We start from the raw sequence: 24,982 nt of genomic DNA on the forward strand, positions 1-24,982 counted from the left end.
CTCTGACTGTATGGACGCTCCGTACTGTAATATGACACGTCTCGTCTGCATGAACTGTTATCATATCAATTCCTTAAAAGAAATGATTGTATTTTGTAACGCATCTATAGTTCCGCACTTTGTTTAGTTTTTATTATTATCATTACTTATGTTTCATTCATATACATATAAAACAAAAATTCTACACACAAATTCAAAATTCAAAATTGAAAGTAAAAATACAAAAAGAAGACGTTTGTACACAATCTAGAAACTGTTTAAAAAAAGTAATGTTTGGAAAATACACATTTTTTCTTCTTCAATAAGGCAAGCACATGTTAATGGATATGATATTTAAAAGAAAACACACACTTAATGGAGCACACATGTAACTGCATTTTGACATTAAATGTACTAATTTTACAGATAAAGTTGGTTTTGACGAACCAAGATCTGGCCTCAGATCTTGGGTCTTCAACTATACAATGCCTTGACCATTATCTGAAGAAGCATTGAGTCATTTACACGGAAGCTGGTCACTTCGCCAAACTGCCATTTCGCCCAACCTTACCATTTCGCCCAACCAGCCTGGTCATTTCGCCCAACCAGCCTGGTCATTTCGCCCAACCAGCCTGGTCATTTCGCTCAATCAGCCTGGTCTTTTCGCCCAACCAGCCTGGTCATTTCGCCCAACCAGCCTGGTCATTTCTGATTGGGCGAAATGACCAGGCTGGTTGGGCGAAATGGCAGTTGGGCGAAGTGACCAGAAAACATTTACACAATCACTGTTGTAGAGCAAGGATAAGTCAATAAATAAGCACGTTATACAAACTGGAGAGACACTGTATACTACCGACAAAAACTTGAAAAACACAACCAATAACAAGCTTTCTTCAGTACAAATCATTGAAGTTCTTTCCTACATTCACGCATGGCTTTCTATTCAATGCTATTGTAACAGTACTTCACTTATCAGCCATGATGCTTTATTCAATTCAAAACCCATTTCCTATTGCATCATCGTCCTCACAACAAAACTTCTAAGTACAGCCATGTTAATCTTTCCCTACACTCCTATTCCTCAACCTTTCCTTAAAATGTCCATCTGATTTCTTAAGAATCTTACATTGTTTTTAAGGACAATTGCTACCACAGTGCAACTGTGGATGTGAAACACAAGTTTCGAAATCATTGACAAAGTTACATTAATGACATCTATACAGACATGTATCAAATTACAATTAAAATGTTTAGAATTTTATTTTACATAATTTTACAAAAGTCATGATTTTTTATCATCACCAAGTGTTCTTCGAATGGACGGCTATTATTTGCAGAGAATGAATATTGAGAAAAGCAACTTGAAGGAATGATTACAAGGAGAGGGGAACAGTAACACCCGGAATTTCTGAAGTTTCCTCGAAATCATTTTTTTTTTCATCAATAAATACTGGACAAAATATGAACAGTTTATGAGAGATGGGAAATTACAAATTGCTTGTCAATGCAAAAAGGTTGACAATTTTTTTTTCTCCCTGGTATCTCCATCACAATTTAACATGACAATTTCCATCAGCTGCTTGAGCCTTTCTGGGTTTATTTTGTTTTGGATTAAATAGCAAAGATGGTATTCAATAGTCAGTAAATTGACAAATATGCATAAACATGATCATTTTGTTGAAAATGACAGACAAAAAAACTTACAGTTTGGCAAGTTTTTTGAAAGGGAAACATATCGACATGTAGGCACTTAATCTTTTGGTCAAGAAGTATTAAATTGTACAAAAGTATAGAAAATGGGCAATATATATATATATATATATATATATATATATATATAGAGTAAAAAAAACCTGGGAAGGGGAGGAAAAGTAAGAGAGGGTAATTGGACGGAAGAAATGTGTATAGAAGAGAGAATGAAAAAATTGAAATATTGAGAAAATTGAATGAAAAATTGTCCCTCTGCACTTTCAAAAAATAAAAAATTCTGAGCAAAACAGAATAAATGACCTTTTGTTGCTCCATGATTAAGAATTCCTTTCACTGATGGAATTATCAATGTCACAATATACTGGTTGAAAGAACTTGGCCAGGGCACTAAAGGTAACCTTAACTGCACCATTTTTAATCTAACCACATTCTCAGCACCCCTGAACGTTGATAACATGTCTATGACCGGTGTTACACATGATGGAAAAATAAGATAATAAATACGTTTTGAAACTCTATGTAGCACCAAGGCCATACTGGTCGTTTCCTTCGCAACTAAGAGCCTTTCAGTTTTAAGGCAAGTGAGGCAGATGGTTCCTACACTACAGATATGATCTCCCTCTTCAAAAACACTGGCCCAGGAATCAGGCTGTGCAAATGTTTCAAATCCCCTACTATATAGCCATTTTACAACGGAACTAACTTTCTAGCAATTTGACCATTTTGCACAGCATTTTGCTCTGAAATTCTCGTCTTATAACATAATATAGTGTCCTGTGTACAAAACTACTATACATACATTTGTACTTGTCATGCAATTTTGACCATTTTGCACAGCAATTTGACCATTTTGCACAGCAATTTGACCATTTTGCACAGCGTTTTGCGATATGATACCGGGTTAAATAATTCACCGATCATATCTTAAATGACAGTTGTATGATGAGCACAGTTACTCTCGCATTATGATGATATTTTTAAGAGAAATATCATTGTTTGAAAATTTGGTGGATCCCACCAGTACAAGTACATCTCTTGAAATATTGAAATATAGCAGCTGAAAATTTTAATCATCAGCAGACAACGGAATTGCTATCTAAATGAATCATTTTTGTAATTCTCTTTTCATAATAAGTCAGATCTACAATTTTCACAATGTTAGTCACTTGCTAAAAAACCCAACTTGCCAGTGCTTAATGAACCTACCAGACCTCAATGACAACACACATTATTTATTGTACAGACTTATCGGAGCAGCCTAACAATATTTGCATTAAGCAGTAAAAAATGGGCCTAAGGTTAAGTTCGGAAATCATGCCAATTCTCGACTGTTTATATCTCTACTGGCAAATGGCAGAAATCCAACTGGCATTTAGCCGTTAAACAGCCCAATTTTCAAGGCCTGAAACTGTCACAGCATAAGTACTAATTTACATTTAGTAATGCCATCTTGATTTTAAATCTCTTTAATTCAACGTTTACACAAGACAGCTAGTATCATTATGCATACTTTTTTGTACATTTTCTGAAAGTGAATATTAAGTTAATAGCACATGGTTAAAACTCCACTCACCCCCAACACCCACATGCAAAAGAATAAACTCACATCCAGAATAAATTTATTATTTATTCCATTTTGGAATAATTATATCAAATTCTTTCACTTTCTTTACTCTCCCCTGCACTTTCTAATAGGTATTCAAAATAGCTGCCGGCAAAGTCGGAAAGTTTTGGAATGTGACGTTGAGATAAATAAGGGAATTATTCATCTCAATTTTCATCACTCAAAATCCTCAAATATTCTCCTCTTTCTTGGTTTTTCTATGGTTTCCTTCAAAATGGGTTGCTCCTTGAACATGATTCCCTCCTCAAAGTTTGAGAGGGACGTTCGACTGTGGAGACGAGAGTCCCTCCGCCTCTCCCTTCGATTCTTCAGGAACGGATGCTGCAAGAGATCCAGCGAAGCTGCCCTGTCATCGGGATCCCTGGAAATGGGCAGATTGAGCAAAAACAGGAGAAAATAAAAAACAAAACATGAAATGAAATGATAAATAAGAGACATTAACAAAAAGAGTGACATTTTTGGTACTCCCCCAAAAAAATCTCCTGAAACATAAATCTGTAAAAGGAGAATGGGCAAATTGAGAAAAACATGAGAAAATGAAAAACAAAACATGAATGGTAAATAAGAGACATTAATAAAAAGAGTGACATTTTTTGTACTCCCAAAAAAGCTCCTGAAACATATCTGTAAAAGGAGAAGTTAAAGTATGTTATCACCCACTTGGGGGATTTTTGTCATATAATAAATTAGTATTATAATTAAGTCATATACTATAAATTATAAAAATGATATATATTATATAAAAAATTATCATAAAAATCATAAAAATTTTAAAGTTAAATTAAAAAAATTAGAAAATGATAAAAATTATAATAAATTAGTCATATAATTAATTTCATATCATAAATAAATAAAGTAGCCTTTCAATATTTGTGCTTCAAAATACTTGTACTTGAGAGGATGGGCATGTTTGAATATCATGTTTTTACCTAGTCAAACAGAGATCGACGAAGCCTCTGGCATCTGACGAGAATGTCTCCCCTAGCTGCGGGACCGGCCCTCCAGCACCGATGGCGAAGATGGCAGACATCGGTGGCATTTCGGCCCACGGTGGCTTCCTGGTTGCCATCTCCATCACGGTACAACCGATGCTCCTATTAGGAGGAGATGTGTCAAAAGAAAGATGGTGATTTCATAATACAGTGCAGTGATAGTAATATAAGTGCAGTGGCGGAGCATCCATACAGTCAGGGGGGCGGATGCCCCCCCTGACGGACTCAAATGGACTGCTGGCGCCCTTTTCAGCTTTTTACCACTTTTTACTTATTCACGATCATTGACTTTTTTATTGCGCTCTCATCTACCTATTGACATTTGTCACATTTTGTTGGCGATGACACCTTTTTATTCTTCCTTTATCTGCAAATTAGCAAGGCCCGGAAAGGGTCATTTCCGGCGATCTAGGGAGTATCTTTACTCTAAAATTTCTGTACACTCCGCGCCAACCTGTGGTGGCGCTCTGCTTAGATAGTGTCGAAAGTGCCCCTACAGACCATTCTCCCTCCCCCTGACCAATACCCATAGCATTGACATTTGTCACATTTTGTTGGCGATGACACCTTTTTATTCTTCCTTTATCTGCAAATTAGCAAGGCCCGGAAAGGGTCATTTCCGGCGATCTAGGGAGTATCTTTACTCTAAAATTTCTGTACACTCCGCACCAACCTGTGGTGGCGCTCTGCTTAGATAGTGTCAAAAGTGCCCCTACAGACCATTCTCCCTCCCCCTGACCAATACCCATAGCTCCGCCACTGACCAAGTGTTTATTGTTCTTGTACTAAATGCACACCATGTCACTATGTAAGTAAAGACTTCACTCACCAGCAACTCCCTGACTGATTAATAGACAACTTTCCCAAGAAAAAAATATAAAAAAAGTGTCTATTCTATAAAAACAATCTTATTATCCCCCGTAGGACCTCTCACGAGGTCGACCAGGGGTTAAACTCCTTTTTGATGTATATAAGTAAACTCCCACTATCACCATACAACAACAATGTAAAAGACAGCAGTAAAGCAAATTCCAGCAGAAAATGAAGCTTTTCTTCATAAGAAAGCTATCAACAGACAATAGAAATGGAAAGTCTGGAAAAACAACAGTGAATAATTTGATCAGATATCTCATTGCCAAATTTTATGCAAATTAGGCAAATTGCAAAATACAAGTTGTAAATGAGTTTCCAAGCATTGTGATGCGTGTGACGCTGTGTTTTGCGTCATTGTTGTGCATATCGTCGTGTGTGTGAGTCCTTGGTTTAAATTAGCCTGTATTCTGTTTGCTTCTGGTTTATTCTAATTAATTGATTCACAGTAACGATAACCATTGATGAAGACTGACATATATTTGTTTTGTAACGATAACGAATGATGAGGATTGACGTATATTTGTTTTGTAAAGGATTAGAGCCAAAAGTTTCATGTAAGTTGTTTTTCCTTAAACCCCTTTGATGTAACGTATTATATACGTGTAATTTAAGAATGATTTTGTGTATGAAAGGTACGCATAATGAAATGTGTTTAAAGATATTTGCATTGAGAATTCTGTTCCATGATTACTGCCTTTGTGTAAAGTTATGTTTTCTTGTAGGTAATTGATTATTGTCATTAGTGTTTATTATTAGTTCCATTTTCCTTATTCGCGACCGTTTCTTTTAATTGTTCATATTTATTTAGTCGCCAGATAACAGATTACAGATCATATCAAATCAGATTAGCAGAAAGACCATCTGGAAATGATTTTAAATATATACTTAATTCAACAATTTCATATCTGCGTTGTGTGAATTTTTGGATGTGTTAAGGTTTGAAAACAAATCTCAGAATAGGAGATTTACACAAGTGAGCAAAGATGTATAGCTGTTTTTTAGAGCCAGGAACCAGCATTTTTACACAAGACAACTTTGAGAGCATTCAAACTTGGTTCATAAACTTTTAACAAATGGGCATATTCCCCAGGTACATAATTGGCAGAGTCACCTAAAGTGAAATGTGAGATTTTGATCAACTTTTGTAGTGTTGTTTCATTCAAATGGGAATTTCATGGTAAAAGTATTTTAATATGCAAAACCCACAAAGTAAACTTCTTAATTATTAGCAAGTAGTCAAGTGCATCAGAAAATGGTCCTTTTGATTTCTGTCTATCTACATAGTGGATATTGTTCTTTCCAGTGAGATCCTTAAGCAGGGATGTGCCCACGTTGGGCGGCACTGGGCGGCCCAGCCCAGCACTAATAATTACGGCCTAGCACTGTCTTAAAACTTGTTAATCCCGCCCAGCACTATTATCATCTAAAATCCCGACATTCGTAACATTATATTCAACATAAATTGAGCCACATGTATCCTCGTTTCCCCTCATTTGTCAAATTCATGTAAACACAGGTGCTGAGATATGGAGTAAGCGTGGCTTTAATCTGCAGCATGCAGTATCACACTACACAAGCTCTGTATGCAACTTCAAAAGTAAGTGGTATCTGTGGGTGGTGTTCTTACCAAACATCTGACTTAACACCATGTCCTGTCTCCATGATGACCTCCGGTGACATCCAGTAAGGTGTTCCCTTCATTGATTTCAGTAAATTCTGGCTTTGGCTGATCTGGATGCACAGCCTCTTGGCGCATCCGAAATCGATCAGTTTGATGACGCCGTTGGACATCAGCATGATGTTGGCTCCCTTGATATCCCTGAATGACAAAATTAAATTAATGAATCAATCAATAAATCAAATCAATAAATCAATGCATGAATCAATCAATCAATGAATCAATCAATCAATGAATATATCAATCATTCAATGAATCAATGAATGCATGAATGAATAAATGAATCAATCGATAAACGAATGAATGAATCAATCAATCAATGAATGAATCAATCAATGAATATATCAATCATTCAATGAATCAATGAATGCATGAATGAATAAATGAATCAATCGATAAACGAATGAATGAATGAATCAATCAATGAATCAATCAATCAATGAATCAATCAAGTATAACACAGTCTGTAAAATCTGAAAGAGCAAAAGGGAAGAGAAGTGATATATACAATACCGTGTCGATAAAGTACTGAGTAAGATTACCAAAACTGTAACCAAGCTTGCATAGGCATAGGAGGCGGGGGGGGGGGGGCTGCAGCCCCCAACCAAATATTTTTGTGAAAATTCGGGCAATATGCTGAGAATTTTTCGGGCACCTACTGAAAGAAAATAAACTGCAAATGTGCTTTTCAATGGTTAAACTTATATTATTACTACTATCATTATCATTGTAAAATCTTCCCCAAAAATTGCAACCAAAATGGAAGGGTAATAACACGGCAAATGATGGTATGTATAATTGGCATGGGATGTAATAACCCAAGCATGCTTATATGATATGCATATAAACATGTAGAACGCGCATAGTGCGCAACAAATTTTGGTTATATTTTTTGGGCAAGTCGTTACAGCCCCCCAAATCGAATTGGGCTCCTACGCTTCTATGCAAGCTGGTGTTAAACTTTCCAGTGTTGCATGCATTGTCTTCCCTAGACATTTCATTTAGAAATTTAACGTCCTTTTTTTTCCACAGAACATGTCTGTACTTTTTTGGTTTTTTGTTAAATTTCAGGAGTGTAACCTAGCAACAACATGCTGTATCAACCACACTGTTGTTGGCAAATTTTTCCAGATTCCCACACAAGATTCCCTGGACAAAAACTCAATGACCATTTTCCATGTCTTTTTGGGTAAATTTACCAGAGAAAACAGAAAGCAGTTTTAGAGGTTTAACGAATTTTGGTTTCTCATAAAATATTGGAAATATAGATCGCTTATTTGTAAAAAGTCTGTTCTACATCTCTCCAGCTTGTGTATTCATCTACCAAGGATTCTTAGAATCTCGCTTTGCGATTTAAACTTTTATTTCATTAATCTCATTAATTAATTAGTCAATAATGAACAAGGATAGGACTGTTAAGAAACTTGTTTTCCCTTTTTTTAACACTCTTATCTCTTTTCAGGGGTGGAAACTATTTTTGTACTTTTGTGACAGTGAAAAACCCTTGTATTGATTGTCCATCTTCATTGCCCCGTCGTCATTTTAAGCTGTGTGTAAAAGTAAGTTGGCCTGACGTATCGATCCTAGCAGGATCTTCGTCAAAGGCTAAATGACAAGTAACAGAAGGGACAAAAACACGCACAGAATACAGACAGGTTAATGAGCATGGTGAACACAAAGAGATAGATGTAAGGGGATTATATAGACAAGGGATGGAGAGAAGAAAGAAAGAAACCAACAGGGGAAGAGGAGAGGTAGGAGATAAACAGAGGAGGGACTAAGAGAGGATTGAGGTAAGGGGGTAGGGAATACACTGAACAAGGACAAAGACAGAAAGGTGTGGAGAATAAAAAGGGTGGAAGAGAGCTATGGGAAGAGGATCGATGGGGCTCTAAGGAAAGCAGAAACGACCGGCTATATGCTAATGTCATTGTTAATGGGCTAATACACTGGATACAATTAAACGAAGAACTGTACGTTCGCTATCTAGCCACGGTTGACCGATTGCTTCAGTATGTAGTGTTATACAATACGGTACGCGCATTATACACATACAGTAAACACAAAGAGATAGATGTAAGTGGATTAGTAGACAAGGGATGGCGAGAAGAAAGTAAGCTCTTATGTTTATCAAGTATTGTTTCCAAATTAACCAAGCTCTGCTTCTTTGCACATCGATGCGCTGCACAGCCACTCTCCGAAACAAGAAGAAAGGCACTTAACCCTTGTTGGAAAGTTCGAAAAGAACGTAAAATATTTAGTGATAAAAACTTGAGCGAGCCTTATCGAATGGTTCTTACCGATGGATAACGTTGTTGGAGTGGAGGTAAACGGTGCCATCGACGACCTGTTTGGTGTAGCGACAGAAAACGGGTTCTTCCAGGGCCCCGAACCTTGCCAGTAGAGATGCTATCGATCCTCCAGGTATGTACTGCATGAATATGTTGACCACTGATTCGTCCAGGGACACACCAAGAAAACTGAAAGGAGACAACACAAATGTAAAGATAATAATAATAATCATAATAAAAAATAAATAAAACTGTTAGCAAACTGCTTATCCACTAGAGAGCCTGTGTAATAGAATGTGTAAAAGTAAGTTGGCCTGACGTTTCGATCCTAGCAGGATCTTCTTCAGAGGCCAAATGACAAGTAACAGTAACAGAAGGGACAAAAACATGCACAGAATACAGACAGGTTAATCATAATAATAATTATGATAATTTAAATATAATTATGATAATTTAATTTAAATAAATAATCATAATAATCAGCAGTTATATTTACAACGCTTAAGCGACCAAAAATATGGGAGAAACCAGCAAGTGCTTATGGATTACAACTTACACGTCGGGTGGCTTCCAATTCAACATTCGTAACTCAACCTTGGCATCTTTTAAATTTAGAAAGTCATTCCAGATGGGAAAGCCGTAGATTGCCTCTTGGGGATGAAAAACCCACCTTATAATGCCCTGGCCGGGTATCGAATCCGGAAACTCCCAATCGCCAAGCCTAATTGCTTTAAATGCCAGCGCCTCTATCCACTCGGCCACAGCAACAGTATAATAGCTAGCCACAGTTTTATGTACCCGTATTTACCCCAAACATATTGACCCCCTGTCCTTTGTGATATTATTTCTATATATTGATATAACAGGAACTGGCTGTAGGCCGTGACGGCTTCAAACAATCTTACCCGACGATGTTTTTATGTCTAAGTGTTTTCAACAGTTCCACTTCTTCCTGTAATTTCTCGTACTGTTCTCCTGCTTGGTGTTTACCAGTCAATTCGACCTGCTTGACTGCTATCAACTGACCAGTGCTAGTAAGACCACAATAAACCTGTCCAAATTGAATGTGAAAAGAAATATAAAAAAAAAGTTGAAATTGTCAACATTTTAAAATTTTATAATCTACAGATCAAAATAAAATAAAACTGTTAGCAAACTGCTTATCCACTAAAGAGCCTGTGTAGGAGAAATGACACTTGTCATTTAGCCTTTGAAGAAGATCTGTTAGGATCGAAACAGCCAACTTACTTTTACACATAATCTACAGATAGAGGAACTCTTAATTGACAGTCCTGGTTGCTAAAAATCAATTGTCAATAAAATGTTAATCAACATATCTTGTAATGGTATAATTTCTACACAGTCAAGTTGTAAAGGTCAGTGTCCTGCGCACATCACAAAGGATCATGTACCGATAGAGTTAGATACTATGTACAAGTAAATTCAGGTTCGTAGAAATACAATGCAATACAAAAAAATTGGGACATGGTCACCTTATGTTAACTCATTTTAAAAAAAAAATCCATATTTTAACACAGAGATGAAGGCAAAGAATCAAGCTTGAATAAAACCAACTGGTAAAAATCCTTCGGGGAAAAAAAATTGCATTTATTATTTACAATAAGTATTTAGTTTACCAGCCACCACATTTGTTGAAAATAAAACTTTAGCTAGTCCTTGACATTGACCAAAAGATTTTGGTCTTTTTGAAGTCTTCCTATAATAACGTCAAAATGATTTAAAGGCAGTGAAGACTCGCCCAAAACCGTGTGCTGCTATCTGAAAATGTTAACTATCTGTTGCTTGCAAGTGATGTTTTGTTTGTGTCGCTACAAAATGCAGACAGTAATGAAACCTGATACCTTGTTATCTTTTATCTAGACCTGAGATGTCCCTCGCTGCTATGTACACTGTGTTGTGGGTATTGACCGTAGCTGTATGTACTTACTGTGCACTAGTGTCTAATTACCGACGGTAGCAAGCTGCGTGTGTATTTCTGGGATCGATGGTGGTGTCTAACACTTCTGTTACACCTCATTCGAAACTAGGTCAGATTACCGGCATGAGACGTTTCTTTGTGCGCGAGTCTTCAATGCCTTTAAACTAGAAAGCATTCTGCATCATTCTTGTCTTGCCGAGCACTATGAAATCGCTCAGGCTCCTTACCGTTCCAAATGCTCCCTTTCCTAAGACGTTGCCTTTCTTCCAATGGAGTAGTTCCCCTTCCGACTCTGACAGATTGGTACTTTGGCTGTGACTGCGGTCACCACTGGTTGCACTGGACAAGCATGTACCTCTACCAGTGCTGACCATCTGAGGCAGAAAGAATACAACAGAAATAGGTAATCCATAGTGTGATGTGTACCAGCAGTTTGAGAACGTGTTAAGCTCACTGAGGGGTACATTGGCATATGATGAGCGATCTATGTCTCTAAAAGCCCCCTTGTTGCACTAGATTATCATGTAACCCTACCAATGCTGACCATCTGAAGTCAAAAGAATTCAACAGAATGAGGTAATCCATAGTGTAATGTGTACCAGCAGTTTTGGAGTAAATGGTTAATTTATCTGAATGGATAACTTGTTGCACTAGGCAAGCATGTTCCCCTCTAATGATGACAATCTGAAGTAAGAAAAATATAACAGACATTATGACAAGTCTGACAAAAACCAGCAGTTTCAGTAAATGGTAATGGTCTCAGTGGATGAGTTGGTGCATAACCCTATCTATGGCCCTAAGACCCCCCCCCTTGTTCAGGGATGAGCCTGGGGTAAAAAAAAAAAATCATGGAACTTTGCAAAAATTGCGGTATAGGCTCCAGTTTGCGTATGCTACAGTGTGTTAGGATAATAGTTTTTGTCCCCGAGGTAGAAAAGAATTCACAGTTTATCTGTGAATTAGCGGAAAAAGCTAATGCCTGCTTGTTGTAATTTAAGAATCAAATCAAGCGTTGATTTACCTCAAACTGTTTTTTCATCAGTCATAGCAGAGAGGTAACACACTTTGCATTTGGCAACCAGGGAACATAAGTTTAAACCACCAAAACAAAAAAGGGTGTTTTGAAAACCTACCTCTGCACTCAGACGACTATCTGGCCTCAAGCCATCCAGAGCACCGACTTCAAATCCCACGGAACTCTCGGACATCGGCAAGCTCTGATTTAAAGAATGCGTCGTCTGGGTCTTGTTGGAGATCATAGATTCTCTGGAGACGGGTCGAGCAGAGAGCGGTGCGGGAGCCAGGGGAGAGGTGATGTCGACCTCCTCTGAATTTGACAGGATGGTGTTCAACTCTTGAAGGGTTTTGATTGAAAGGGTCTGCACATGTTCATGTAACAATTGTTCTTTCGAAGAAGAAGTTAACTCCTCTTGAGCATTTTTGGACTCCACTCCATCATCACCAGACCCTGTTTCAGGCTTTCTCCTGGAAGAAGAATGTACTTTAACATTTTCCTTATCTTCCTGCGTCACAGATTTATCAGTTTTCTCCATCGTTTTGTTTCTTCTGACCTTACTAACGTTTGATCTACTGACCTCATCGCCGGAGCCGTCCTCGGATGGGATGTCCGCCAAAAATCTCCTCCTGAAGGATGAAGCTAGTGAGTCGAGATCGGATGAATCCTCGTCAGAGCTCGGCAACTCAGATGGGGCGCTTTGTCTTCTCTTCAGCAAATTCCTCTGAGATTTGCTCAACCCAAACTTTGGCAGCGGTGGTTTCTGCATCACATTAATTGATTTTCTTTTGAACTTTAAGGCATCCTTAACTCCTGCTGGTATATCGATCAAGACATTCTCTCTTGGAACGACAGGATCTCTCGATACCGTGTCTTGTTGTCCGTCTGCCTCGCGGGAGGATTGAATCCTAGGCGTGGTTTCGGTGGAAGCGGAATGATCGGGAATCTGAAAAACTTTGAGCAATTCCGGATTGGTTTTGAGGTCTGAGCTGTCACAGTCTGCTACATTTTCCACCATCGAAGGTAAAAAGGCCGACCCTGGGGTAGTAGCGTCTGGAGAAGGAGTACCTTTCATCATCGGTGTCTTCTTTCCTTCAGAGACTTTTGTGGATTTCTTGTTACTTCTGCGTCTGGTGTTTGGACTGCCAACTGGAGAAAACGTAAATATCGCCCTGGTCTTCTCTTCCTCCACAGACGAGAGAGATCCGGCAAACTCTTTGATCGTATCCATGGTGTCGGGGATGAACTTGGGCGTGTCCAACTCGAGGGGGCTCATGATATTGGCGATGTTGTTGATGACCTCCGGACTCATGGGCAAATTCTTTGCTATGTAATCCATCTTCAGGGATTGAGCAGGACTGAGCTTCCTCTGGCTGAGGGAAGGCCCCTCTCTTGAATCTTGCCTCTCCTTCTGGATGATCACTCCATCCACTTCGTTCCGAGAAGTTTTGATCTCCCAGCCCTGCCCGGTGATGAAGGCCGTTTTATTGGACTCCGAGTCGGGCACGATCCTCAGGTTTTCTTTCTTTCCTACGTTTTTGCCCTTTCCCTTTTTGGGGGACTTCAAAGCTTCTTTCCCAATTTTGGAATTAGCCAGAGGTTTCTTATTCAATGATTTATTGCCAATTTTGGCCTTATTCGAGACCCTCCCTACCAAGTTACTCGTCTTAGCCGAACCTTTGGAAATTCTCTGGCCGATCTGCTGGACGGCAGACTTCTTTCTGTTCCTGTTCTCACTCAGTTTGGGTTGTCCGTTTCTCTTTGCAATATCAGAGATGGCACTCTTGCTCTGCTGTTCCATATCTTCTTGAAGCCCTGGGAGGTCATCCCTGATATCAATAATTACCGGCGTATGTTGAACCTGATTGGTTCCAAACTCGCCCAATTTTTTCTTCTCCTCTTCATCAAGTACCATCTCTGCACTTGCATCTTTGTATTTCGTTAACTGTCTGTCAATCTTCACATCCATGCTCACACTTCCAACTGCTCTGTCTCCGTTTGCATTACGACCACCCCCTCGCGACACCTCCACCTTCTTTTTGATGATCGGAGAAGATGCTTTGGCACTCATCTCTTTTGAGACTTCCAAACTCTTCTCTTGATTGGGCTTAGCAATCTTCTTTTTATTGGTTTGTTTATCCGCCGATTTGAAAACGAATTTCCGTGTTCCGGTAGACTTTGGCGTCTTGGGGCTTTTAGGACTGAGTTTATTAGGCTTCTCTAATGTGTCTTTCTTCTCTGTCTTTGTCACTACAACAGCCGGATCTAACATCATTGCTCCTTGTTTCGGCTTCTTGCCTTCAACCACAGCAGTTTTGGACTGGGATGAATCTCCCACTGTTCCTTTCTTCGTATCAACTTCTTTCCGAGGGTTTTCGAGATCGCTTTCAGAGCTGGAAGAAAACGCGACCTCATCGAGAACTTCTTCGATGCTACTGTCTAAAGAATCTGAATCTCTGGAATAGAGGTCAGAGGTCAAATCCGAGGTGACATCTGTGGGTGTTGACATTGTTCCTTGAGACCTACCGCTATCTGCTTTTCTTTCAGTTTCCTTGATTTCAGTGTTCCCAGTGGATAACTCTCCGTGACTTACGACATCCTCAAGTTTTGATTTGGTAACCTTGTCCTTGACAACCGACGCTTTACTGGAAGACGATGATGTCAAACTTTTCGTGACCGAAGAACTCTTGCTAAATTTGTTGCTCATGGATAACTCCTTCCTCTTTGCTTCTAGATTCTCTTTCAACTTTGACTTCACCTCTCGTGGAGATTTTGAACTTTGAATTATCGCAGTTTTACTCTCTCTGCTAACTTGAGTAGTCCTTTTTGTCTCTTTACTACTGACAGAAGTCTTGTCGGTCTGCTTATTACCAGCAGCATTCATTTCCTTCTTCTTATTGTTCACACTTTTTATTGCACTATTTGCCACAACACGATTGCCTTCCTTGCCATGGATCTTACTTTCCTTCTTTGCAGGAGTATCTTCTTGAACAGTTTTACTCACAATAACTTTCCCCCTATTCTGAGGAATAGCCTTCACCGCCTCTTCTACCTTAGTTCCGACCTTTAACTTTTGCACTTCAGAGGGTTTCACTTTGGATGATCTAGCATCCTTACTCGTATTTGTACTGTTTTCTGAGTGTTTGGATTCCTTTCTCGGCAGTTCGCTGGATTTCCCAGCATCGTGCTTTATTTCGTCTGTATTGCTTTTCCCTGAAAAGACAGGACTAAGTCCAGTGACTTCCTTGGTTACAACGATCAACTTGTTAGCTTTGTTTTCTGGAGGTAAATGCTCCATCGTGTTCTGCTTGCACACATTCGACACTTTCTTCTGATTCGCTGATTTATCTAATTCCCCTTTCGGCTGGTTTGGTGCTTTCACAGCTTTTTCATTTCTCTGAAAATTGGTTACCTTGTCTTCACTGACTGATTTGGGTTTTATCGAGCTCTCACGCAATGAAGGTTTTACACTCGCTTTGCTAGAATCGCATTCCAATGTTGTTGTTCCAGTTGCTTTTTCTTTAAGGTGAGATAATACTTTTATATCACTCAAGCTTTTCTTGTCTCCTTCTTCAACATATCCTTCTTTTTTCATAACAATATTTCTTTTCCTCTCAAAATTCTCCAAATTGCTTCCAGTGTGAAGTTCTGTCCTCTTTGCCACAGGCTTTGTAATACTGTTAATATTCCTTTCATTAACACTGGATGATAAAGAGTCATTTAGAGTCTTGGCTGGACTGGTGCTATCGGTCTTTATGGTACCGACTGATGGAATCTTCGATGTGCCTTTCTTCACAGTCACATCAGAGGCAAGAGGAGCCTCTTGCTGTTTCGCATCAATTTCATTTTTATCCCTTGTGAGATGACTCTCTGGCATTTCACCATTAGTTCTCTTCAAAAAGTCTGCCATCTTTGATGGCTCTTTGAGAGTCTGTTCTGGAGAGCTGCCCACCTCGGATTCTTCTTTCAAAGTGTGCGACAGAGATATCCTCTGTCCGCAGATGTCCGCCGTCTTGACGGTAACGGAGCTGGAGACCGACACGACGGACATGGTATCCTCGCTGTTGTGTCTAGTGTGACCGGTGAGTACCCTAAAATTCCGCTCTTCCAGAGCCTGCACCCTGTCCATCCTCTTTACGTTATCCCTGGGTAGAGTCGGCAGATGAATACCGCTTTCGCCATCCACACTCTGGAGATAAAGGCTTCTTCTTGTTCCGCCCTGAGTTCTGCTGGGTGACCCATCCGTTTCTCCCAACAGGGGGCTTGGGGTGGATATGGTCGACGCCCTGCTATTGGTCGAGCGAGACGACCCCTGACCCGAGTCCGAACTGTCCTTCAACTGATTCACCCTTGACGATTCAATGTTAAACGTATTGGCCGCCGCCGATCCGCTAATTCTTTGTAAATTTCCGTTGGATGATAACTGCGACGAGTCGAACCTCCGAAAAGAGGAACTGGTAAAAGGGGAACGAAGAGGACTCAGAGGGGTATCCTGCATGGATTCATCCTTGCATCTTTTGTTCTCCTCCTCACAGTCCATTTCATAAATGATCTCTTGTTGCATCTTATCATTTTGAGCGGACAGGTCGGGCTCGATAAACCCGTGAAGGCGCTCCATGAACGGACTAGGGGTTGTTCTACTCACATGGTTACTGTCTGGAAAGGGGGAAAAAAGCGTGATGTTATTTATTTTTACATACATATATTATTATATTATATAAGAATCACAAATGATTTTGAGTTGGTTAGCATCCAGGTTTGATCTTTAGAGCAAGGCAAATATGTCACCAAAACAGAACTAACATCGTTCAATACAGGTGACAAACGCCTTCAGTAGAATTGCGACCTTCTTTACCGGTTTCGAACCTCTGGACATACAATCAGTGTCTATAGCCTAGTTATTAGGGTGTCCACGTACAAAGCAGGAGGCCCGGGTTCGAATCCCGGTGGAGGCTGGAAGTTTTTTCACTGTTCTTGATTTTCCAACTCACCACGATATCAATTATATATATATCATATTATTTTGCCAAAAGTCATGCAAAATGAAAGTTACAACCCCGATAACTTTCAGTACAAAAACATACAAAATAATTTTCTTATTTTTAAGAAAATTAAATTATATAAAAAGGAAAAAGGTGAAGTTCATTACCAAAGAAGTGGGCCGTTCTTTGGGATCCTGAAAGAGGTTGAGAAGGTGAGACTGCAGGTAGAGAAGGTTGGTGAAGATCACTCTCTGTTGGGAGAACTCTTGGACCTAAATAAGGGAAAACATTGTCATATCATAATAATCATAATATCATAGTACAATTAACACAATTCTTACCAAGCCTGTTGTGTTGTGTAACTCTAAGGCTGGGCCGGGCAACGTATGGCCAGCGGGCCACATGCGGCCCGCCGGTGATTTTTTTTGTGGCTCATGAGATGTCTCAAGAAAAGAAAAAAAATCAATCTATTTTACATCATCACAAAAACTGAGCTAGCTGCTTAGAATTTATCGGCACTAATGATGCTGTCAGAGAGGCCTATTATCCCCATTAATTATCAACTGTACTGTATTGACATTATGTTTTTTTGTGAATACACACACCTATTGCTTGAAAGTCCTCGGAATCAAAGGTTTGAAATCAACAGCAGGTCGTTGGTTAGATGCGGCCCAGTCAAATTTTCACTCCTTATATCTGGCCCATTCACTCAAAAAGGTTGCCCACCCCAGAACAACCAGTGCTATGGTCTAGTAAATAAGCTAAAACTGTAAATTGGAAAACCCCTCCCCCTCCCCTCTTTTCTCCATTGCAGATCCATTCTGCTTATACATGGCAAAAACCAATTGTTTTTATTAAACTGTTGCAGTTGGAAATATCTAAATTCATGTAGGCATCTCAATGTAACAGCCATGAGTCACCATTTGTTATTAGCTACGGTCACAATCGGTTCAGAACAGGTATTTATGCCATTAGGTATATTATTGGAATTTCTTGCAGTACCAACCTCTGGTTCTAAGGTAGCCAGTACAAGCGTCTGTTATCTGCTGAAGACTTGGATTAGGAGACAAGTCCAGCGTCAGCCGTTTGGGAATTTCTGGCCCACTTGAAGGCGGAGGGCCACGACTTTGGATTAAACGAGAGTGCCTGGAAAAGGGTAAAAAAAAAAAAAAAAGATATCGTTTGGTCAAGTTCAGTTTATGGATACGCCGACCACTTGCATCTGAAAATTAAATTAATTGCAGCTGATGAAATCAAGATTATCTACTTGCATTTATTTACCAACTTAATATGTTGAGCAAATTATGAAATGACTCTATTTGAATATGAAGTTAAAAAGCCTTTCTCCAGGCAATTTAAAATCTTACCTCCCCCCCCAAAAAATCTACAAGTTTTGATTCTGTCGGAACTAACTCCGATCATACGAGCATAATGGTTTTACTTTTCGTAGAATTTCTTCAAATGATTTGACACTCACCGTAAATCTTGAACATTTTCATCCCAATCTAAACCGACCACGGTGACAGGAATCGAGGCCTTCTCCAATTGTCTGTTGCCGGTAGGGTCAGCTGTATACAAGGAACAAATGAATCAACAGATTGCTATGTATGTAATGTAATTTAGATCCTCCTGAAAAAGAAGCCTCATTTGTTTATCAATGCCGCAAGCTGACCGAAGTCAGTCTCTTACATTCATATTTAACGTCCATGATTATGAATTGTCAATTGTCAACAACTCTGTAACTGGACGACATACATTAATCTTGGAGTGACTCGAACCAGGGACCTTATGATTGGAAGGCACCGGGGTTAACCACTCAGCTAACACTCCTAACTCTATCAGTCTAACACTATAAGGAGCACAATGGGATTGGAAGTAATTTGGATAACCATCTGTGCATGTTTATTCTTAACTGCAATATTAAAAGTACTCAAGGACAAATTATCAGAGAACGAACATCATTTATGATGATTAAACAAATTAGCTAATTGGAATGAACAAGTTAGGTCTGCACGAGAGAAATATTGACAGCAGGTCAAACTGGTAGAAACCACTGTCACTTGCCACTGTTCGATTTTTATGTTTTTATGTTTACTTTCTGATTTTGGAAAAATGTGCATTACAATATCTCAAGGACAGATGGCTTTCAATGTTACCATGGGGTGTAGGCTTTTGTTTGTATGAAGGTAAAAGAATCATACATCTTTTTATTAGAAATTGTTTCAACGTAAACAATTATGTCTTCATCTGGTCATTATGTTTTAGTCCTTGTATGACCAGTAGCATTTATCACTTGTGTCTTCAATTTTGGAAAACTTTAACAAAACCATTTGAAGAATAATTCAGAATAATAGGCTGTTGTAAATTATCAAGAAACTCTTTTGCATAAAAAAAAAGAAGAAAAAAAAAGGCATATTAAGAAAAAAACAAGTTTCCAAACAATTGGCTGTTACATTTTAATTTCTCTTCACAAGTTGAAATAAAAGACGATTAGTCGAGCAACCAAACCTTCATTAACACCAGAGTATCATACTGACATTAACAAATTTAAGTCAATGAAAAAGTTTGAGAACCATGGTAATACAACATTGCCTGCTACGTAGCAAGCATCGAACACGACAATACTTACAATGCCTGTAGCCGAGCTTGGGATGACCTCTGAGTCCCTGACCTTTGACTTTAGAAGACACTGGCCTGTCTTCTAAAGAGGTAGACCTTCGTTTCTTCAAACCCTGGGAGGAGGCAGGGCCATCTGTCAACTTTTCAGTCCCTTCTCGTGGTGTTTTTGGAGGCATGGGAGCCTTGGAAGGGGAAGTACTTCTCCTTCGTGAATGATTTTTTAAATTCATTTTTGAAGACGTTAAGCTGCATTTGGTAGAGCGAGAGAAACATAGAGTGAATTTTTACTGAATTTATTTATTTTTAAAACCTCGCTAGCGTCTTATCAGACAGAACATTAGTTCTTAAAGAAAATGACTACTTTAATGACTTGACTTTTTTATTTATTATTATTTTTTTTAATTTACTTTTAAAGTACTTGTTGCTTTTTTCATTCTTGTTGCTGTAGTAAAATCTGTCAACAAGGCAGCTAATTAGCTTAACTGATCAACTTTCATAGCAAACCATAAAATAAAAAGTTTCTTGCATATTGCACATGATTAATCCCACAGGAATAAATTCCCGGGGACAGATGTTGAAAACCACTAGTATCCATAACCATTGACCATCAATTGTTGGAGAGAAAAAAACATGACATCCTCCTGTCCTAGTAAAAAGGAAAATAATAAATCATCTTACTTTGGTTAAATAATCAAAACTGTCAGAATCATAAAATGCCAACCAAACACAAAAATGCAAACAACTAACTAGTCTAACATACCATTAAAGACATGTCCCTACAGGGGATTGAATCCTTAGGTAGCCGTCCTGACCTAATACGAATCGGCAGAGAGAGGCTGTGGATGCAACGCCTTCGCACCATTCAACCTCATGGGCTCAAACATTCAGGAAGGACATGACTAACTTTTCTTGTCCCCCCTCCTTCTCCCCCCCAATTACTCCTCTTCTCATAGCTCTCTTCCACCCATTTTTTCTCCACACCTTTCTGTCTTTGTCCTTCTCCAGTTTATTCCCTACCCCCTTCCCTTAATCCTCTCTTTGTCCCTCCACTGTTTATCTCCTACCTCTCCTCTTCCCCTGTTGGTTTCATTCTTCTCTTCATCCCTTGTCTACTAATCCTCTTACATCTCTTTGTGTTCACCATGCTCAATAACCTGTCTGTATTCTGTTCATGTTTTTGTCCCTTCTGTTACTGTTACTTGTCATTTAGCCTTTGAAGAAGATCCCGCTAGGATCGAAACGCTAGGCCAACTTACTTTTACACATAAAACTAACAATAGCAGAGAACTCACCCTGGGTTAAAATTGCCATTATCAATATCTCTATACAGATGTCCTTCGGTTACCAAAGCCTGGTGTGCGTCCTTCAGATTCTGTAAAACCCGGTCTGGATCGAATAAGATAAACAAACAAAAAACAGTCATTAAATATTGAAAAGAAAGCCTATCATATTTTTTGGTAGTTTCAACATTATTAATGTTAATTTAATGCTCACTACTAAAACAAAAAAAGTAATGAAAGACATATCTTACCTCAGTATTTTGGGACATTCAAGTAAACTACAATTTTTGTTTTCTTATGCAAAGTTAAAAAAATCCACTGGAATGATTTAGTTTACTGAAATTGCACCATTTCGAAAGGTATAATTTATCAGTTTTAGATGTGTAAATTTCCAGATCAGGGCATTCCCTAGACCCCCTTTGCCTCTCCTCTCCTATCTGCCTCTCCCCTCCCCCTCTTCCCTTTGCCTCTCCCCTCTCATCAACCTCTCCCCTCCCCCTCTTCCCTTTGCCTCTCCCCTCCCATCAACCCCTCCCCTCCCCCTCTTCCCTTTGCCTCTCCCCTCCCATCTACCTCTCCCCTCCCCCCTCTACCCTTTGCCTCTCCCCTCCCATCAACCTTTTCCCTCTCCCCTCCCCAATTCCTTACATCTCACTCATGATTGGTCCTTGGTGGTAATAATCAGACCTAACTATCATAATTGTTTCCAGCAAGGCGAGATCCATCAGCCACCTTAGCTTTGATTACAAATAACGACTTCGGCGAATAGTTTACTCACTCGTTGTGAGAGACATCGGAGCATCAGGGTCCCTAGGGCTGGTGTCCTCTGAAGATGAGTGACGTCGGTGGTCCCTCCTAGATGGGGGTTTCACGGGGCTCAGAACGGGGGTGGATCCTCTTCTAGTCTGAGTGGCATCTGTCCATGCCTCTGTGGGCCAAAAAGAAACCCCCAAAAAACAATGCTTCAAACAGAAGGAACGAAAAAGACGCTACTACGTTATCTTGTAGAAAACTGATGGCAATTAAGTCTGAGAAATAAAGCCACGCAGGGAAATATATAAAAATGTCCTGTCAAATTATCTACTAGCAGGTTACACTAGTATTTATGACAGTGGCTTTGCATGAGCAAGTTTGCTAACAGTAGTTGTACCAGAGGTCATTGTCTTAAAAGTCACATAGTAGGATTAATATTCGCCATAATTTTTTTTTCTTATAGGGTTGTGAATGAGTAGAACGGTTTGCCTGAGACAGTTGTACTTGCAAGTAGTGTGAATGGGTTTAAGAATGCTTTGGATAAGCCCTTTAAGCATTGTTATCGGGTCTGAGTGTTTGTGTCTTCAGTTTTTTTTCTCTCTCTATAGGGTCCTTGATGGGGATTTAAGTGTCCCTCCTGATCCTTTTTTCCTACTAAACTTAACTAAACTAAGTAGAATCCACCACGTCCTTTTTCATCATCCACACCTTTTGGGAACGAAAATGAAAGAATATAAACAAATACATCCACTACTATAGACACTGCTAATACTTTGAGGCCATTCAATGCCATGCTTTTGTCCCTTGATGATTGATGTTGTGGCTTTTCCTAGGCAAGGTGTGATCCATAACTTTATAAGACCTAAAAAAAATAAACCTAAAGTGACTGCAATTCAAATGATTGAAGAGAGGCAATGGACTTGACAGCCATGTCCAAAATCAACGAAGGGTGCTGTCCCATCGGCACTATCTAGTTCTACTTAACTTGACAAGCTAACTGCGGATCATAACAGTAACATGAGTTGATCACTAGTACGGATATACATATTAGCTCATAATTATCGAGGAAGAGATCTTTCGTAACATGTTTGCAAAGTTTCAACTGAAACAGTTCATTGATTTAAAACACCTCAACTCATTGTTTCGTTCAGCCAAACTGCACAAGTGGAACTCCAGTGTGTCTGTATATAAGGTTATTCGAAGTGATTGCATGGCTGTTAGCACTTTCCTGCGTGTTAGAGTTAGGTTTAGTTGTACTAAGTTGTGCTACTTTCATTGTTGTGCTACTTTCAAAGTTGTGCTTCTTTCTTTCAGAGGTCTGTAAACTATACAGATGATGGAAATTCTAGGATCGCTAAGACAGTGCAGCGCTCTAGAAATGCTGGAGGGCCGCCCCCACTGAGATTCATGTGTCTTGCCCAAGGACACAATGTGATGAACCAATCTGGACTTAAACCTGCACTTCTGAGATCGTAAGTCCATTGCCTCAACCACAAAAGACAACAACTTTCTCGTTTAGCGTCCCTTCGTTACCCTACCTTTAAGTGTGGCCCTCATCTTTCTGTTGTTGGCCAAATCCATCGGGGTGTTCCCCCTATCGTCAACCAATGTGACGTCAGCCCCCCTGTCCAACAGTGTGTGGGCTATGAGTAGCTGTCCTGCGGATGCCTATTAACATTAACAAAAGATGGAAAAAGGTTAATTACACAAAGAGGGTATTATGGAAACATAAACAGACCAAAAAATGTTGTTAAAAGTCAACAGGCATCATGGGAATTTTAATATGAGACAGAAATATATGAGACAGAGTTCGAGTCACTCCAAGATTAATATATGTCGTCCAATTACAGAGTTGGTCTGACGGATCTTCTTCAAAGGCTAAATGACAAGTAACAGTAACAGAAGGGACAAAAACACGCACAGAATACAGACAAGTTAATGAGCATGCTCATTAACTTGTCTGTATTCTGTGCATGTTTTTAGCCTTTGAAGAAGATCCTGCTAGGATCGAAACGTCAGGCCAACTTTCTTTTACACATTCTCCTACACAAGCTCTCTAGTGGATAAGCAGTTTGCTAACAGTTTTATTTTACTTTGATTTCAGTTACAGAGTTGTTCACAATTCATAATCATGGACGTTAAATATGAATGTAAGAGACTGACTTCGGTCAGCTTGCGGCTTTGATAAGCCAATGATGGCTTCTTCGCAAGTTCCTGCTTGCAGGAGGATCTAAAACATATACATACATACAAATCATTATAGTTAATTTATGCGAGAGAAAAGCTTAGAGCCTTCTAAACTGCTACCTAAAACTTTCCAACACTAAATTATTCGCTGATCAAAACTACCACTTGACCTTTCCTTCATGCCATGTGGATGGGATGGGAGCAGCAGAATTGTTCATTCAGTGTCCAAATTTTCTTTTTTTCTTGTCCAGGGTTACTCCAACAGCACACCCCACCACCCCCGCCTTTCCCCACCTGCTATTTCACCTCCGTCTGCAACAACGTCCTTCCTCAGGCCTGATTTGTCAGAAAAATGTTAACTTGTCCGTCAGAAAACCTACACTCAAGTTTTGGATTGTCCGGAAAAATAATGGGTTGTCCGAATAAAAAAGGTTAAAAAGACCAAACAAAATTTTGTAATTTACATAACAGGGTATATTTGTTCCAAACTGTGGGAAAAACATTCTTATTCCGTCTTATTCCACAATTTGTAGGGATGTCTAAACAATCTCTAACATTTGTTTGAGGGTTATACCAAACTGAACTATCAGATTTTTAAGGTGTGTTTATTTAGATTGTGTAATTTTGTCGAGTTGAAATAAATGTGATTGTACGTTTCCACAAATAATTTAGTCGTCCGTCGGACAACCTCAAATCTATAGCATAAATTCAATTATTTATTATTATTCTTAATGACAGTACCCTCTTAATTACACTTTTAAAATATACATATAAATAGTAAAAACACTTTTAATGACAGATATTGGGGCAAAACGTTTTTTGTCCTAAACATAAGATCGTAGTGGTGCACTCAGTTTTAGGAAAAAGAATATAACTTAATACAATTTTAAGCTTCTGTTTCTATATACAATTCTGGGAATGTCATGATCATGCTAGTACTGTGAAATAGATGTTTAGTCGTCTCGGACGATCGGACGACCGTGAAATTTCAGCCCTGCTCCTACCTCTTCTTTTTCCTCTTGATATAACCCTTGCCTCCCACCTTTCCCAAAACTGAATC

At 39.2% G+C, this 24,982-nt stretch overlaps 2 protein-coding genes across 6 annotated transcripts in view; one reads left to right on the forward strand and one right to left on the reverse strand.

Moving 5' to 3' along the window:
* LOC139983148 (dnaJ homolog subfamily C member 25-like) overlaps positions 1-24,982 on the forward strand; it is a 376,890-nt gene that overhangs the window by 202,607 nt on the left and 149,301 nt on the right. The window lies entirely within an intron of this gene.
* Positions 113-24,982, reverse strand: part of LOC139982425 (uncharacterized) — a 43,908-nt gene continuing 19,038 nt past the window's right edge. For 2 of the 5 annotated variants that reach the window (XM_071995272.1, XM_071995273.1), the window contains exons 7-20: positions 23,274-23,403; positions 21,761-21,910; positions 20,995-21,088; positions 19,713-19,948; positions 18,561-18,651; positions 18,090-18,229; positions 17,251-17,355; positions 12,220-16,757; positions 11,314-11,460; positions 10,053-10,198; positions 9,157-9,336; positions 6,806-6,997; positions 4,243-4,407; positions 113-3,674 (exon numbers count right to left, since the gene is read on the reverse strand). In XM_071995272.1, the coding sequence (XP_071851373.1) occupies positions 3,470-3,674; positions 4,243-4,407; positions 6,806-6,997; positions 9,157-9,336; positions 10,053-10,198; positions 11,314-11,460; positions 12,220-16,757; positions 17,251-17,355; positions 18,090-18,229; positions 18,561-18,651; positions 19,713-19,948; positions 20,995-21,088; positions 21,761-21,910; positions 23,274-23,403 (6,519 nt within the window). In that variant the 3' untranslated portion in view covers positions 113-3,469. Of the gene's footprint in view, positions 3,675-4,238; positions 4,408-6,805; positions 6,998-9,156; positions 9,337-10,052; positions 10,199-11,313; positions 11,461-12,219; positions 16,758-17,250; positions 17,356-18,089; positions 18,230-18,560; positions 18,652-19,712; positions 19,949-20,994; positions 21,089-21,760; positions 21,911-23,273; positions 23,404-24,982 lie in introns of those variants that run through there. The other 3 variants (XR_011798176.1, XR_011798175.1, XM_071995274.1) reach the window with 3 other exon arrangements.

Source organism: Apostichopus japonicus, chromosome 16 (assembly GCF_037975245.1).
Source record: "Apostichopus japonicus isolate 1M-3 chromosome 16, ASM3797524v1, whole genome shotgun sequence".
Taxonomy (NCBI): domain Eukaryota; kingdom Metazoa; phylum Echinodermata; class Holothuroidea; order Aspidochirotida; family Stichopodidae; genus Apostichopus; species Apostichopus japonicus.